The 14,770-nt window shown below is 41.9% G+C and overlaps 1 protein-coding gene across 7 annotated transcripts in view; it reads left to right on the top strand.

The window, feature by feature from the left end:
- Positions 1-14,770, top strand: part of LOC135939859 (uncharacterized) — a 93,392-nt gene that overhangs the window by 46,990 nt on the left and 31,632 nt on the right. For 6 of the 7 annotated variants that reach the window (XM_065484450.1, XM_065484454.1, XM_065484453.1 and 3 more), the window contains exons 9-23: positions 343-827; positions 2,043-2,489; positions 3,580-3,670; positions 4,011-4,201; positions 4,261-4,499; positions 5,219-5,379; positions 6,124-6,232; positions 6,463-6,610; positions 7,330-7,579; positions 9,481-9,638; positions 10,600-10,681; positions 11,404-11,669; positions 11,875-12,075; positions 12,476-12,872; positions 13,301-13,668. In XM_065484450.1, the coding sequence (XP_065340522.1) occupies positions 343-827; positions 2,043-2,489; positions 3,580-3,670; positions 4,011-4,201; positions 4,261-4,499; positions 5,219-5,379; positions 6,124-6,232; positions 6,463-6,610; positions 7,330-7,579; positions 9,481-9,638; positions 10,600-10,681; positions 11,404-11,669; positions 11,875-12,075; positions 12,476-12,872; positions 13,301-13,668 (3,593 nt within the window). The remainder of the gene's footprint in view (positions 1-342; positions 828-2,042; positions 2,490-3,579; positions 3,671-4,010; positions 4,202-4,260; positions 4,500-5,218; positions 5,380-6,123; positions 6,233-6,462; positions 6,611-7,329; positions 7,580-9,480; positions 9,639-10,599; positions 10,682-11,403; positions 11,670-11,874; positions 12,076-12,475; positions 12,873-13,300; positions 13,669-14,770) is intronic. The other variant, XM_065484456.1, reaches the window with a different exon arrangement.

Below are 14,770 nucleotides of genomic sequence, written 5' to 3'. Positions count from 1 at the left end.
TGTTTCTCAAAGAAGCACTAGATCAATTGTGAAAATTTGCTATCAGTTATCGGCGAAAAACCTCTGGAAATAAAGAACAAATGAAATTCCTATTCAGTTCACGTTTAGCTAATTGCTCCTCGGTAAATAAGCTTAATTTCCTCTCCGGTTTCTTTTTCCGTGGCGCTCGTTTCGTTTTTCCCCTTTAGCTTAGTGCTACTCAAAGTCATTCCGGTAATTGATCATTTATTTAATGGTCCCACCGCGAGCGGCGGTCCCAATTTGCGCATCGCCTTTCGCCGGCTCTTTTTTCACCATTGAAGTCGACGTTAGCACATTCGAACACATTTCCTTGATGAACAGGTTCGAGCAAGGGGTCAGCCTCACCGGTGGAGAGCAGCATCGCCGTGGACCTGGCCGGCCTGCTGGCCGCACACGAGCAGCGTCGGCTGGCCGCCTACCAGCACGACGCCACCGGTGGCCACCAGCGCAACCACGTGCACCACGGCGGGCCGCACGCCGCCGACGCCAGCTACACGTCCGAGTCTTCCGTCTGCTCGTCGGACACGGACGACCTTAACGGCGGCGTGACCAACCTGCACGTCGACATCTCGTCGTCCGACGAGCACGCGAGTCTGCTGCGGCTCAACCCTCTGCTCACCAACGACAAGACCGAGTGTCTGCACGCGCACGTTTACACCAAGCACTACCTGTTCTCGCTGCCGACTTTGTTCCTCGCGTGCGTCAAGGGCCACGCCAGTCTCGTCTCGCTGCTGCTCAAGTATGGTGCCAACGCCAACACGCAGGATGGCTACGGCAACACGCCGCTCCACATCTGCCTCTGCCAGGTGAGTTTTTAATGCGACATTTCCGAAATTTTTACCTAAAACAACCTTGCTTTAAACTAAAAGAATTTAAATCAGAGTTAAAAAAATACTAAGCACGGTTTAAATAAATTCCTTATGTAAAAAATAATGGCTGCTAAGATTTAACACCGAAAAATCCTTTTAGATTATATAAACTTATCTTTGAAAAGCGAATTAAATTTAAAATTAAAAATTTAATTAGGTGGCACTGAAAACTTTTGAGAATAATATCTGAAGTGTCTCCCTACTTAAAATAATTTGTCTCTTTCGTAACGAGGAATTATTAAGGATGTTTTAACGATTAAATAAATCCAGACCTGCCATGAAAACTTATTAAAAATGTCTAAATTTTGTAAAAAATTGGCTAAATCAAATTATTTGTTTAGATTGTTCCTTGTTTGACTGTCGATCATTGTAGAATTTTTTCGAACAAATATTTTTACGGAGTTTTTACTGAAACCAACAAATAATTTACAAATTATTACTCAGAATACACAAGGAAGATGCCTTTAATTAAATGTCTACATGCTAAAGAGAAAAACGTTGATTTTAAAAGCAGTAGCAAAACATCGAAGGAAAATTAACAAGACTGGCAGCTACTAGCATAAAGGAAAGGGAAACAATATTTATTATCTCCCTAGCGTCACACATTACTTCAAAATTTCTGTTTTTTTTTCATTAACAATGCAGAAAAAAACTAATTAAGATGATGGTGTCCTGAATTAACAGAAAAGGTTCCAAAAACGTCTAGGGCCTCTTTTGTTGTACATAAGCCATGAAGAGGTTTTTGCAGATGAAAATATAAATATATTCTCTTGCTTTCAAAAGTAAAATGATTATGGCTCGAAATTACACCACCGCATAAGTGTCATTACTGTCCTTTGATAAAGTTCTCTAAGAGAAAGAAATCATTGTCTAAATAGCTTCAAGGCATTTCTTTCATTTACTCTCGCGCTGCATGTTTACTTTTAAGTCATTCATTCTTTCATGCCTGCAGCGCAAGATTGTGTAAATGAATATATGTAAAGTGACAACGCCTTTTTTAGTTTTAGTAATAATAAAGTTTTAGAGCAAAAAATGTAGAGTTATTTCTCAAGCCAGTTGAGATATGTTCGGTTTTATTAAAGGCACTCCATGGGAGAGCAATACGTGCCGAGTGGCGCATGAAATTTTAATCAAGCGTACTGCCTCCTCCAGGCCAACATCCCCTGGGAGTGCGTGCTCGACCTGCTGGAGCACGGCGCGCAAATATCAATCTACAACCGATCTGGCCTGACGCCGTACGACCTGGCGCCGAGCAGCCTCGCCAAGCTGCAGCACCAGATGCTGTTGGACTGCTGGTCCGCGTTCCGCATCACCAGTGCGCCGGCGCCGACGGTGCTGCCGGCCGACACGCAGGCGCAGACGCAGACGGACAGCTCTCCGCTGCAGGCGACTGCGCAGGCCAGCGCCAGTCAAACGAGTGCGCCTGCGCAGACGACCGTCTCCAAGCCGCAGGGCATCTTGCGGCGCATCCACGAAGGTCTCAAGGCCAGGACCGACTCTGAGGAGGTCAGCTCCGCATCTGCAGAGGTGCTGCCCGGCATTTCCACCGCTGGATCGGTCAAGAGCAAAGGCAGCAACCCAGAGATTTCAATTTCAAAGGTGTGTTTACCGTTTAAATATTTCCTTACATTAAAATTTAATTTATTAAGTGTAGCAAGTTTCCTCTTGAACCGCAAGGCAAATCTACGCCAAAACTAGTGGAATAATTAATAATAATAATAATTTTCACATTCAAATGAGAAATTAGAAAATAATTAGAGTTTTTTCTGCTCCTCCAACACGCATAGTTGAATAAGACTTAGAATTCATTGAATCGATTGAATCTCTCAAAGTCAGTTTTCTTGCTGTACACTTTTGAATATATTTTCCAAAAGTCTCGCCTAAGAAATTACATCTACAATCGTAATTAGGTTCATAATGAAACGATGTATTACTACAGAAAATATAGTGATAGCCATGACAAGCAAATCTTTTAAAAATATATATTTTTTTAATTTTAATAAATTGATTTTTCATTCGAAAGTACAGAGAAAATGTTGTGTTACTACGCTTCACTGACAATAATTTTTTTTTAATTGTAATACGAAATCAAGTGTGTTTCAATGTTTCTTTTATTTATTTTTTAAATTTAGTTTTTTCCTGTATAAACTAAAATTATTATGTAGCTAAAAAATCGTATGAGATGCAAGAAAGATAAACGAAACGTGACATTGTACGGCTCAGATTATGCAACCCGCTGATCACGTAAGTCATGCGGGCTGAGAGCCTTACTCATGTGTCGTTAAATTAAACACGAGTTCAGTTTCATCATGAGTGTAGCAGCTCGGCTAAGAGGATGAAACTTCAGACAATTAGGATAAGAGCATTAAAGATGCCGTTGACATTAAACCAATCAGTCAAAATAGGTCTGTAAAATGCAAATGTAGAAACTCTCGTAATAGACATTAATTGGCATGCTGCTCGCGCATTCAATTTATTCGCTCGTTAATATTGACAAAGCGATCTCCGTATTATTATTATTATTTTGATCGTGGCAGCAGCCCTCGCACACTCCAGCCGGCCCTTGGCTTTCAATGGCGGCGGATACGCGAATCATATCCACTCGCTGTGCTGCACATGAAACTTTACGCGCGTGCCTTCTTGCGACGTGTTGTTAAAAATAAAATTTCTCTGCTCTGTGTGCTCGCAGGATAATCACGACGGTATCAGCAAGCAAGATTCCAGGAAGATAGCGCGACGAAAAGCTATGAAAGAGAAGCATGACCAGAATTCGCAAGGAGGTAATAAAAATAATCATAGCGTGCGGCGCGTCGAATTATTATTTTCGCCTAGCTTTCCGCCCACACACAGTACACACGCCGTGCAAATTGTCATTAACGCCTGTATTCATAATCTCGTTATTGCTGGATTAACGTGCGGTAATTATAAGGCCTTGGAATGAGCGACACGCAGACAGAAGAGACAAAAAATGAAGCCTAACTAGGACGGCGGCACACATTCCCATAATCATTATTCGCACACAAAAATCCGCAATTAGCTAGAGCAGCCCTCGCAGCCTGCGATCATGCGACGAAGCGAATTATAAACAAGCGACTGAATCGACTGTAATGACTTTTATAGAGCGGCATACTGCACTTGAGGCTGAGCGCAGCTTCCAAGTACTGCTACGCATGGCAGGCAATCCCGAGTGCCTTGGATATGTGTTACGAGGGCTTCTTGCTCACATCCCCCATTTGCTTCGCCTGCTGCAGGGTGTCAGCGACACTGCGCTACACCGAGCCACTTCTGCCCTTTTGCACAATGTCCTCAAGGTTAGAGTTTCGGTTTTTCGCGAGAGCGGCTGTTTCTGAGCGAGTGCTTTGCTTTGCAGACGGCGGTTGAGACCTACGGCATCAAAGCGTCAAACAGCGATGCTGCCGCACGCCGCGAGCTCAGCGGCTGTCTGTGTCTCGTGCTGCGGGTATGCCTCAGCCTCATCCACGGGGTGCACGATCTGCAGTACACGGCCATGGTCACCATCAACAAGGTCATCGACGCGTGTGTCATTCACAGACTGGCCGACGTCAAGGTGCAAACATCGCAAGCACTCAGGCATCCGTGCAGCTACTGGTAAATTCGTTTTCTTAATGTCATCTCAAAAGCTCGAATCGTAAAACTCACAACCGACGTTTTTTTCTAATAAAAAATTACTAATATCACCCCACCCCCATTCTTGATGAAATTTGTGCAGAGAATAGTAGCCATTCCTCAATTTATTAGTTTTCATAAAAAACACCTTCAGTAGTATTAAAAAAATAGGTTGGCTGGATTGCGTTGTTCTTAACGTACCTAGTGCGATGGTTACTTGAAAAATTGAACCTACTGTATTGTACAGCAGTTATATTTTGAAAACTGCTGAAAAGTAATTAATTGCATGATTGATTGATATTGGTTTGCTTTTCCAATTTAACTACCAAAACAAATAAACAACAAACATCAATAAGTGTAATTGGTTTCCAGCCTTTTTTGATTGGTATTGCAGATAGAATGATTTACATGTACAAAGAAGCAAAATCTCGTTCATTATTCACATTTTATTAATGAACTTTAAACACCCTTTTCTCTTTCAAGAGTCCTGAAAATCTCTTTAACAATATTTTACGGGCTCGCTCCTCACTTTTAAGGCTATAGCCGTGGGTTTAAAGCGGCAATTTTTATCACACGCTCACCGTTCCTGTGAGGCAGACGAGTTAAACAAATTGAGTTCACTGGTGCTTGGCGTGGCCCGCCCGGAACGCATGATCTTTATCGCTCGCCTCTCTCATCACATATCTCCTCATTTGCAACAGCGACCAACAAGAAAACGAAGGTCTTCCGCGCGGGAAGCAGCGCTCGGAAAATCGTCCTCCGCCCGCGAAACGACTGGGTTCGGTTTGGCGACAAACGACCACTGAAGTGCCTGACGCTGCTCGCAAACCAGAAGAGTTAGCCAAAGAAGAAAGTGTGTTAGGTGAGCTCTCTCACACTTAAAATGCTAATTTTATTCGCAGTAACGGACAATGTGGCCGTTCCCACCCGAAATGGTTGTTAATTGCACGCGCAATAAATTGCGGTTTGAGGAGGTGTGCCAAAGTTGAACGGGGCGCCAACCATCCACTCTCCCGGCGTCACCTTGCGCCGCATGATTTGTGGCGCTTTGTGCAAGCCGAGCACAGATGTGTCCTGCGGCTTGCATCAGAACTTTGCACCTCCTCTGCGCAATTGTACAATTGCAATTTAACGAGGCTTATTCCCTTGTGTGGAAACAGCAGTCACCAAAATTTCCCGTTGCATTCAAGGAATATCAATAATATTTTATTCAATTTGCCGTTAATTTTTTTCATATTTCAATTTTCGTAATAAAACCTTTCCGCAACCTAATTGCTTTTTCATCGACCGTAAAGTCGTCACTTTGTCACTCTGCTGACGTTAAAGATGCAATGAAATAAAAATTTCTTAGCCTCCACTAATTGGCCGTTTGCAAACCTTGGGATGGCATTTTTATTACTGTTCTTGGCAGAGCTCTTTTCTGCTTAATCGGTTTCAAAAAAGACATTTGCTGATTAACGAGCCCCTCTTCTTCCTGAATATTAAAAAACCGTGGCTGCTGGCCAGAAAGCTTGTTAATTGCGCGTGCGAAATTCAGATTGCGCGGCCCAACTCATGAACTTGTTGCTCAACACATAATTAATTAATTTCCGTTTTCCCTCCGCAGATGTGTTGTCAAGTGTTCACGCGCTGTCCGTTCTCAACATTCTTCACAACGCGCTGACGTTATACAAGAGAGTCGTCGGCAGCAAGCAGCAATGCACACCTAGCCAGAGGTGAGCAGGTGAGATGTTTCACTCCCAGGGCTGGGCACACTAGAGGACGCGCACATGCACACAAAAACTCTGAGAACCGACCACTCTGCACATTTTATATTCTCGAAGACACGCACCTTTTAATGCATCAATACACAACTATTTTGTAGCATTTTGTAGCTTCCATGCTTTGGTTAATATTTGGAAAATTAAGGGTGAATTCAAGATAATGTTTTGGCTTTTCTTCCTAGGTGGAGGCATTGCAGTTACCACTGTCTGCAGCTACTCGCGGCAAGGGCGTTGCTGTTCATGAGCAAAAGTTCCTCAGTGCAAGACCAACTTGTTCAAGATCCGCAGCTGAGAATTTTGATTGCGGCTCTGGACTCCACACATGACCCTGTAATTATAAAACAGACAAATTTCGCAATCACGTCTGATAGTGGATTTATTTATAGCAAGCAGTTTCTCTCAATTTCAAAATGAATTTACAAGAGGCTTTTTGTTATGTAGATATTTTATATTTTAAAAATCTCACAACTTAAATGCTTTTCACATTTTTTTAACTAGCATAATCGTTAATTCCAGGAACATTTCATTTTTAAATCAATTTAATTTTAAATTCTCTTTGAAAATTGACAGATTAATTTTCCTGAATGTCGTATCATCACTAAAACACAAAAATTTAACGAATCATGGGCCTGGACTTTTATATTATACGTATTTCTGGGTTAAGCAGGTTTAGCCAAAGAGAAGCATTTGAGCGTAAAATTCATGGGAATGCAACGACTAATGGATAAAAAACTGAGCACTCTATAATTTACTTTACAGTGCGCTAGATAAAATCAATGTTTATGTTCTCTATACTTCCCTTGATATGAAATACGCAGTACTTTTTAAAAACAACATTTCGAAATCCAAATAGCTAACCCGCAGACCGGCTAGTTAGCTGCTGTTTAGCAGGCAATTTAAAATAATCATCAGCTTGCTGTAGTTCCGCTGAGCAAACATCGGTTTGTGATCAAAAACTCATTTGTTTGTACACACAAAAATCCAGTGCTAATCGCAAATGCCAAGAGCTGAAGGGTGATTAACGAGCGCCACAAAACGATCGTTTTCAGCAACTGTTGGTGCTGGTGCTACAAATCGTGGCCATCCTGGCGCTCGAGCCGAAAAACCACAAGCCGCTGTGCGAGATGGGCCTGCCGGACGCGCTGAGCCAGCTCCTGCTGCCTTCGGACGAGTGGTACTACACGAACCACAGCACCAAGTACGCTCGCTACGTCAAACACCACGCGGCCCGGACGCTCGTCTACCTGGGCCTGCAGCACCGAGTCAATTTGCGCATCAGCGTCTACGACATTTTGCAAGGTGGGTTCGCCTTTGTGCGCGCTATATATTCAGCTATTGGCACACATTCATCATGCTTGTCTGCTCGTATACATATATTCGCGTTCGTACGTACACACAGTGGGTTTGCATGGGTGTGTGTTTATTGTGCGTGCGTGTGTGGGAGAGAGCGGGTTTGTTTGCGTTCGCAAATGAGCTGCCATTTGGGTTGTTAGCGAGGCGCATATTTCGCAGATGGGGTTTTTGCTCCAGCGCGCGTTCTCGCCCTCTAGGTCCCCGCTGAAATAGCTTAATATCTTTAAACTACGTATATTTGCACCCACGTGAATGTGTGTCCTGACCCTTTATTATGTGGCATTAGTGCCTCGGTGTGTGTGTTTGTGTTTGTTTTTGAAAAAGATGTTTTTACTTAGTCTGACCAACGAGCGACTCTCCCAGCTCTCGTCCATCAGCCGAGATGAGTTTTGCAGCCTCGCGATTATTATCGCCGTAATCGAGCCGGGAGAGCCAATTAAAGTTGGCCGTTTTAATGCGAATGGCGTATTTATATTCGCACTCACACTCTGCAAATTGCCCTCGTTTGGCTCTGTTTCCTTTCCTCCGTGGGGCTATTGCTAATTTTCTGACGCTAAGCCAATTGATAACAAAGTTTGTTTTTCTCTGCACTCGCATTTCACTGCTCTTTAATGAACTTGTGATGCTCTCGATACCCATGTTTTCTAGAAACTTAGCTCGATTGAATCATTAATCAGCTCATTTTGAAAGTAACTTGATATATATACTGCAACTGTTATGGAGAGTATTTATTCGTAGGTTTCAGCTGTCACGTTTTAATGCTAGATGTACAGAATGAGTTTGGGATCAATAACTAAATGTTTCATTCTTCTGCAACATTATGAGCAAGTATGTTGCGCAGGTTGCATAACTTTAGATTAGTTCGAAAAGAACTAACTTAATGACTAAGATTGGAAATATTACACATATGTTTGGTAAACTTTATTTTTTATAGACGGCTTTGGAAGCATTTTACCCATTTAACATGTCGATTTGCTTTCAAATCCTCAGCGGAGTGGAACTCTTTCTTACGATTTTTCAACTAAAAGGAGCTGTTACTCTAGGTCAGAGTTTGATAGTTTAAACTGGCAGATTTAAATTAAATTCAAAGAAAATATATTTTATTTTGGTCCTTTACCTTTCCCAAGCTCTTTAGAAGTAAAATTAGGATCGAAAAAATGATAAAAAAATGTCCCAGTAATCATATTTACAGAGCATAATTTGCTGATCAAACTTGACTTAAATTATATGTTTTCTATAGAGAAATGGACAAAACTGAAAATAAAAACGATCAATTAACTAAGCTTTTTCATATACCGCGGAATTTCGCTCTGGAATCAAGTAATCTGGTATAAACTAACATTCAACACGAATTCACTTGATTGACTCGCACATTGATTGACTTTCCACTTTTTAAAACCACCTGGAGACATGTTTTTTATTTATAAAAATCATTACAAAAAAGTTAATTGCTTGGTTTGGGCCTTGGTCAAGTTGTCACCCTTTTTGACATGCTTTTAATTTGAAAAATTGCTACCAAATAAAATTTGATCTAGAGAGTTCGCGTCTAAATTAAATTCACAAAGTTCTAATTGAAAAAGAGACGTATTAGGAACTAAAGATATTTTAAAAATACTTAATTTAAATGCAAAACTTAGGAGGCAGGAAAGCTTCCATTATTAGCACCGTTCAAATTTAATTTCAAAGACAAGCATTCTGATCTGTAATTTCCATCAAGGTGGTAGAATTTAGAATAGTCAAGCCACGGCTGCTGCTCTGCTAGCAGAGAGGCTAGAAATCCGAACAGCACCGGGCCAAAACTCCTTGCTCCGTTCTGTCTCATTTAAGCGAGTTGAAATTGTTCGCAGAAGAGGCTCCTCCACCGACGCCGCTGCTGGAGAGCGTCGAGGACAACTACATCGCGCAAACCTCGTCTTCCCCCTCGCTGGTGACCTGCGCTGAGACAGGAGCCGTTCTCGGCTTATCAGTGGAGGGAGCTGTGATGTACGTCCTAAGGGCCTTAGAGGTAGGCGGACGCAACTTTTATCTTTCGTAATAACGAGTCGAACAATTAAAACTTGGGAGTCGAACAACAACAACAACAACAACTTACGGCTTGGCACAAGAGTTTGCTATGCTGCCGCTTTTTATGCAACCCGCGCGCGCACGAAAGTTGTTCTATTAATGGTTTACCTTTTCGGGCCCGCGCGCGCGATCAGAGTTTAATCCGGTGGAAAAAGGCACTCCAATGGTTGGAAACATCGTTTGAACTCGCAGGGAAAATTGCAGTTCGCTTCTAAATTTACATCGCAAAATACAAAGCCACAACAAACACGAAAGGAGCTGCCGCTTCCCACTCGCTTGCTTAGGGGCTGCTTTGCCCGTCGTATGTACAGCCGGGGCGATATATACTCACGCGCGCGGCGTTTTGTCATGGAAATTTCGGCTAAATAAACACGCGTCGATGAACGTCCGATCGCTCTCGTTTGTACGTTCATTGTCAAATGGAGTGTGTGCTCGGAAAACGCCCTTGTCCGGCACGCTCGTCACCTCTCTTCCCTCTGAACTCAAAGCTCCCAACTTCACTTTTTTCGCGGAACTCATCTTTATTGGTATTAACGACATGCTTTGATTTATTTAAATTGGGGAGGCAAAAGAATACTCAAGAATCTATGTGAGGTGTATTGTAATCTAGGCAATAAATAAAATAAAAAATACACCACCAGCGAAATAAAAAAGTTTTTAAAATTTTCTTAGTTCTATATGGAACCTGTAAAGAGCAGCAAAGGAATATTACAAATCTCTGACTATGGCTGATTTGGGAAATGAATAGAAATTTCTTATAAATAAATTTCTTATCTCCTTTTTCAAACGCCAATCGATGCAATCATTTTAGCTCCAAATTAGTTTTGCCAATATTAACTGTTAAATAAATATAGATCCAGCTCATAAGTCCACTCACTCTTCGCAATTTCCTTCCATTTTAGGGATCAGTATCTGCCGAGTTAGCAACTTTGGAGTGGGTTTTGAGTGGAAGTTCCTATGAATCCAACGGAATCAACAGACCATGTGAGTACTTAAGCCAAACTAGCTTTCCCTTTCATGGCTTCTCCCATTCCATAATATGATTATAGGCTCATTAATGAGCTTAGTAATTCAGTTCATCAAGGCAACTAAGTAAGCTACCCGTACGCATCCCTTCATCTAGAGGCTAACAGTCAAGGACAGTCATCAGAAAGACAAATAAAGTAGTTTTCCCTGCTTGAATTAATATTTGTAATTCGTTTCTGGACGATTCGATGTTTAACAATGCTGAACAAGAGAAGCACGAATTAATCGATAGTATATTTTGTTCTTTTAGGGTTTTGAAGAAATTATTTTAAGGTCTGTAGATGAAAACTGACAAAAAATCTTAATTGAATCATGCAATTCTGATTTTAAAACTGGTAAACCTACAAGCCGATTTATACCAACTGTTTTATACCAAGAAGCAGCTATATCACCACGAGTATTCGAAAAAACGCGAAAAAAGGACATGTATTTTTCCTAAGCATTATATTTGTTCTCTCTTACAAAATTTTTGACTCTGATAAATTTAAGTATCTCTTCACCTTTTAAAGTTGTTTGCTCTTTCTAGGGCTCAAGAAGTTTGTATTGAGACAAGCATGTTTATGATAAGAAATTCAGATCAAAAAATTAATGCTTTTTATTGTTAGCCATTGCCAACCTACCAAAAGATTTAATCATGTATGTCACTTAAATAATCGAGAAATTTAAATTCACGTTCGCAGTAGTCTTGAACCGTCCCAAGATTTGTGACCCCAGCTCGACCGAGTTTGTGCAGACGTTTCTCTCGTGTTTTTCCTGCGTGATGAACCCACTGGTACTGGTGCGGCTGCTGCTGCACCGACTCCTCACCACGGCCACCCACCTGCAGAGGTGGAAGAGCTGTGCATCCAGGTCAAGCTTCGCTTCAGCACCGGATCCACCGAAGAGTCCGAGAAGCAGAGCCTCTTCCACCGACACGGAGCCGAGCACCCTCAGGAAAAGGAGAAAGGTACGTGAACGCGGTTCGACTCTCGACACACACGCGTGTTTTTCACTTTTATTTCCTACATCTCATCAGGGAAAATTATCGTCACAATTTACATATTAAACAGTGTTTTGTAATTTTGGACAAAAAAACTTGCATTTTTGCCCTTTTCACGAGTTTTGCGTGTTCGTCTTTTCCATTTTCTGTTGTGTGTTCTCTAAACGTGTAGGTCAACTTGACCCTTGACTGCATTGTGAGTGGGGATGGGGACGAGGAGCAGGCGGCCTGTTCGTCGTCCTTGCACGTTACGAAACGGCCCTTGCCGCGGCAGGAAAAGGCCCTGGTGCCCAGGGACAGTTTCGGCAGCGCCACCGCACTTGAACCTGCTATTGCCAGCACCACTCTGTTCGCATTCTCGCACGTCTTCCAGGTACATTTTGCTGCACTGCGGACATATTACAACTCGATTTAGAAGATGTCACACATTGGAAACTAATTTTTAAAAAATCACTGTAAAATTAATGCAAATAATACACTCGATTATAAAAATAGGAATTTCAAAATTCAATTAGATCGTCATGTATATAAATTATAGAATTTTAAATTCTTTTGATTGTGATGTTACATAAAATATTTCAATCTTGTTGTTGAATGATTTCAATTTTTGACTGTCTATAAAGAAGGAAAGATTTTAGCTCCCTTTGATGCACGGTTGTGGAAATTATTAACTAAATAATTCTATAATTAGTCTCTAAAACTGAAGTCTGAACCAACAAAAAATAGACCTTCCAGATTTATCGATTATAAAACTCGTATTTCCTTTCCCACAGTCAGCGGCTTCACGGGAGAGCCTGACAGATTTCGGCAGCGCCGTGGCGGCGGCTGCGGCGGCCACTGTGACGGCCATCGCGGCGGCCAGCGCGTCAAGCAGCAAGTCGAACACGCCAAACGGCTCACCGACGCTGGCCCCTGGTGGCGTAAAGCGCTCTTTTCGCTTCTCATCTATGAAAAAGCGGCGTTCCAAATCGCACGCAAACATCGCGCCGCCACCAGCCAAGCTGCTGCTGCAGCAGCAACAGAGCAGGGAGCGCTCAAAGGAGAGCAAACAGCGCTGCGAGAACCCCGAGCAGGAGATTTTAGCATTTCAAAGACAGTTGCAAAATCTGCCCGACTTTGATTCGCCTGAGCACCCGGGACCACACGATTTAGCTGATATTTTAGCCTCAGGTGATGGCAGAAATTAAAGCTTTCGCTGTCGACACTACAAAAGGATGACCGGCCTCCATTGAATACTATATTGAACTCCTCGCAGGGGCGGCTTTGATGTGCTGCCTGCTAACATTGACTTTCGGTTTAAATCTCACAATAGCTTCTGTCAGGGGGAGAGTTAGAGAGTGGCTGGAGCCGGGAGATAAACTTGTTTCTCTGTTTTTACAATTTTTCCGACTGAATAGCTCAATCAAGGCCTTCCAAACTCTCAGTGAAAATTCATTAAAAGGGAGTTGATCACATTTTTATTTAAAAGAATCGAAAACAAGTTAGCTAAATTAATTTTTGTACCAAATTCTTCAGGAGGAAAAAAATAAAATAGAAATAACCACCCAAAAAAATCTTGTTATGTCAATAAAAACAGCTAATTTATTTTGTTTCCCCAGGTGGTTGGGCAGCGCGTCCTTTTTTACGGCCTAGGTCTCGTTCCGTGCCCCGCGTCACCCCGGAAGGAGCGAGATTTCTCACCCTACCCGAGATGCCGTGGGGCTGCGGAGGCGGAATCACGCACACCGGGGGCTCGTTGCGACTTCCGCGGGGCCGTTCTGCTGGGGCCCTCGGACTGGACAGGACACCCAGTCCAGCCACGACGCCCGTGGAGGAGAGGGCGGGGTCGCAGCCGCCTATGGGCACGGCCAGCAGGAAGAGCAGTTTGACGCCATCGGACAGATCGGGTGGGCGCCGCAGGGACAGCCCCGCATGCATGCTGCTTGAGGTGCCGCCATGGCACAAGGCCATACTCAGTTTTATTGAGGTAAATTATCTTTTCTTTACTTCTACTCTCATTTTTATTCAATTTTCAACAAACTTTACAAATTTCATCAAAGCAAAAAGGAAAAACAGCTTATTGTGTTAGGCTCTGGTAGATTAAATAGCCTTATAAGTTTTAACTCATATACTAAGGTTACTAGGAAAATGCTTGAAATTTTAGTTAGTTAAATCTCTAAAATTGTTCTTGACTGTTTAATTTTTTATAGGTAAACTTGATTTTTTTCCTTTTTTTTATCGCCCACTTAAAGGAGTCCAGAAATAAAAACTTTTACTCTAAAATACTTGGATATGATAAAGTCATTCATAATGATTAACTTTCCCTTTTAAATTAATTTCTGCCCAAGAAATAAGCTAACTCTTGAATTCTTCCCTTCTTTAATGGACATCAAATCTGGCATAGCTGTTGCGATTTTTGTTGATGTTAGTTGTTTACCTTTGACTATATGTGTGTCATAATCCATGACGTGGAAGTCAAATTAAATATACGTTACTTCATAGTTAACAAAGTTAGGATGAATGAAATCATTAATAAAATGAAATTACTCTGTAGTGCTCGTCACCTGATGGCGCTAACAATTCACCTGTCAATCTTATTGATTCTCCGTACAATTTAGCGCGGATTAATATCCTAAGTCTTTCTTCAACTCTATTAAACACTTTTAAATTATAACTAGTATTCTGTCATCACAGGGAAATTTGAAAATTGATCTTAAATTCATGGCGAAAGCTGATTTCATAGTCCTCTAAACATGAAAGCCAAATATATAAGCTTGAAGTTTTCATTGGGCTCAAGTTTCAATATTACACAATAATATATTTTTTCCTGTATAGCAGTTGGGGGTACCGACAGGAAACACGCTGCAACTGGTGGCCATTTTAAAATTCCATATTCATTTTCAAAACACGTCTAACGTTTTGGGAACTTGGTCGTTGCTGGGAATCTGGTATTGCCCTCTTTTGCATACTACCGAGAATCGTAAAGTAGCACCGCGAAATCGTATTTCCCCATTTAGACGCTATCAAGTTTGCCACATGCAACACACAATACACCGCATTCTCAGCTCTGCGAAAGTCATGAATATAAT

Source organism: Cloeon dipterum, chromosome 3, assembly GCF_949628265.1.
Source record: "Cloeon dipterum chromosome 3, ieCloDipt1.1, whole genome shotgun sequence".
Taxonomy (NCBI): domain Eukaryota; kingdom Metazoa; phylum Arthropoda; class Insecta; order Ephemeroptera; family Baetidae; genus Cloeon; species Cloeon dipterum.
Note: the sequence above shows the minus strand (reverse complement) of the source record. Positions and strands in the feature narration are given on the sequence as shown.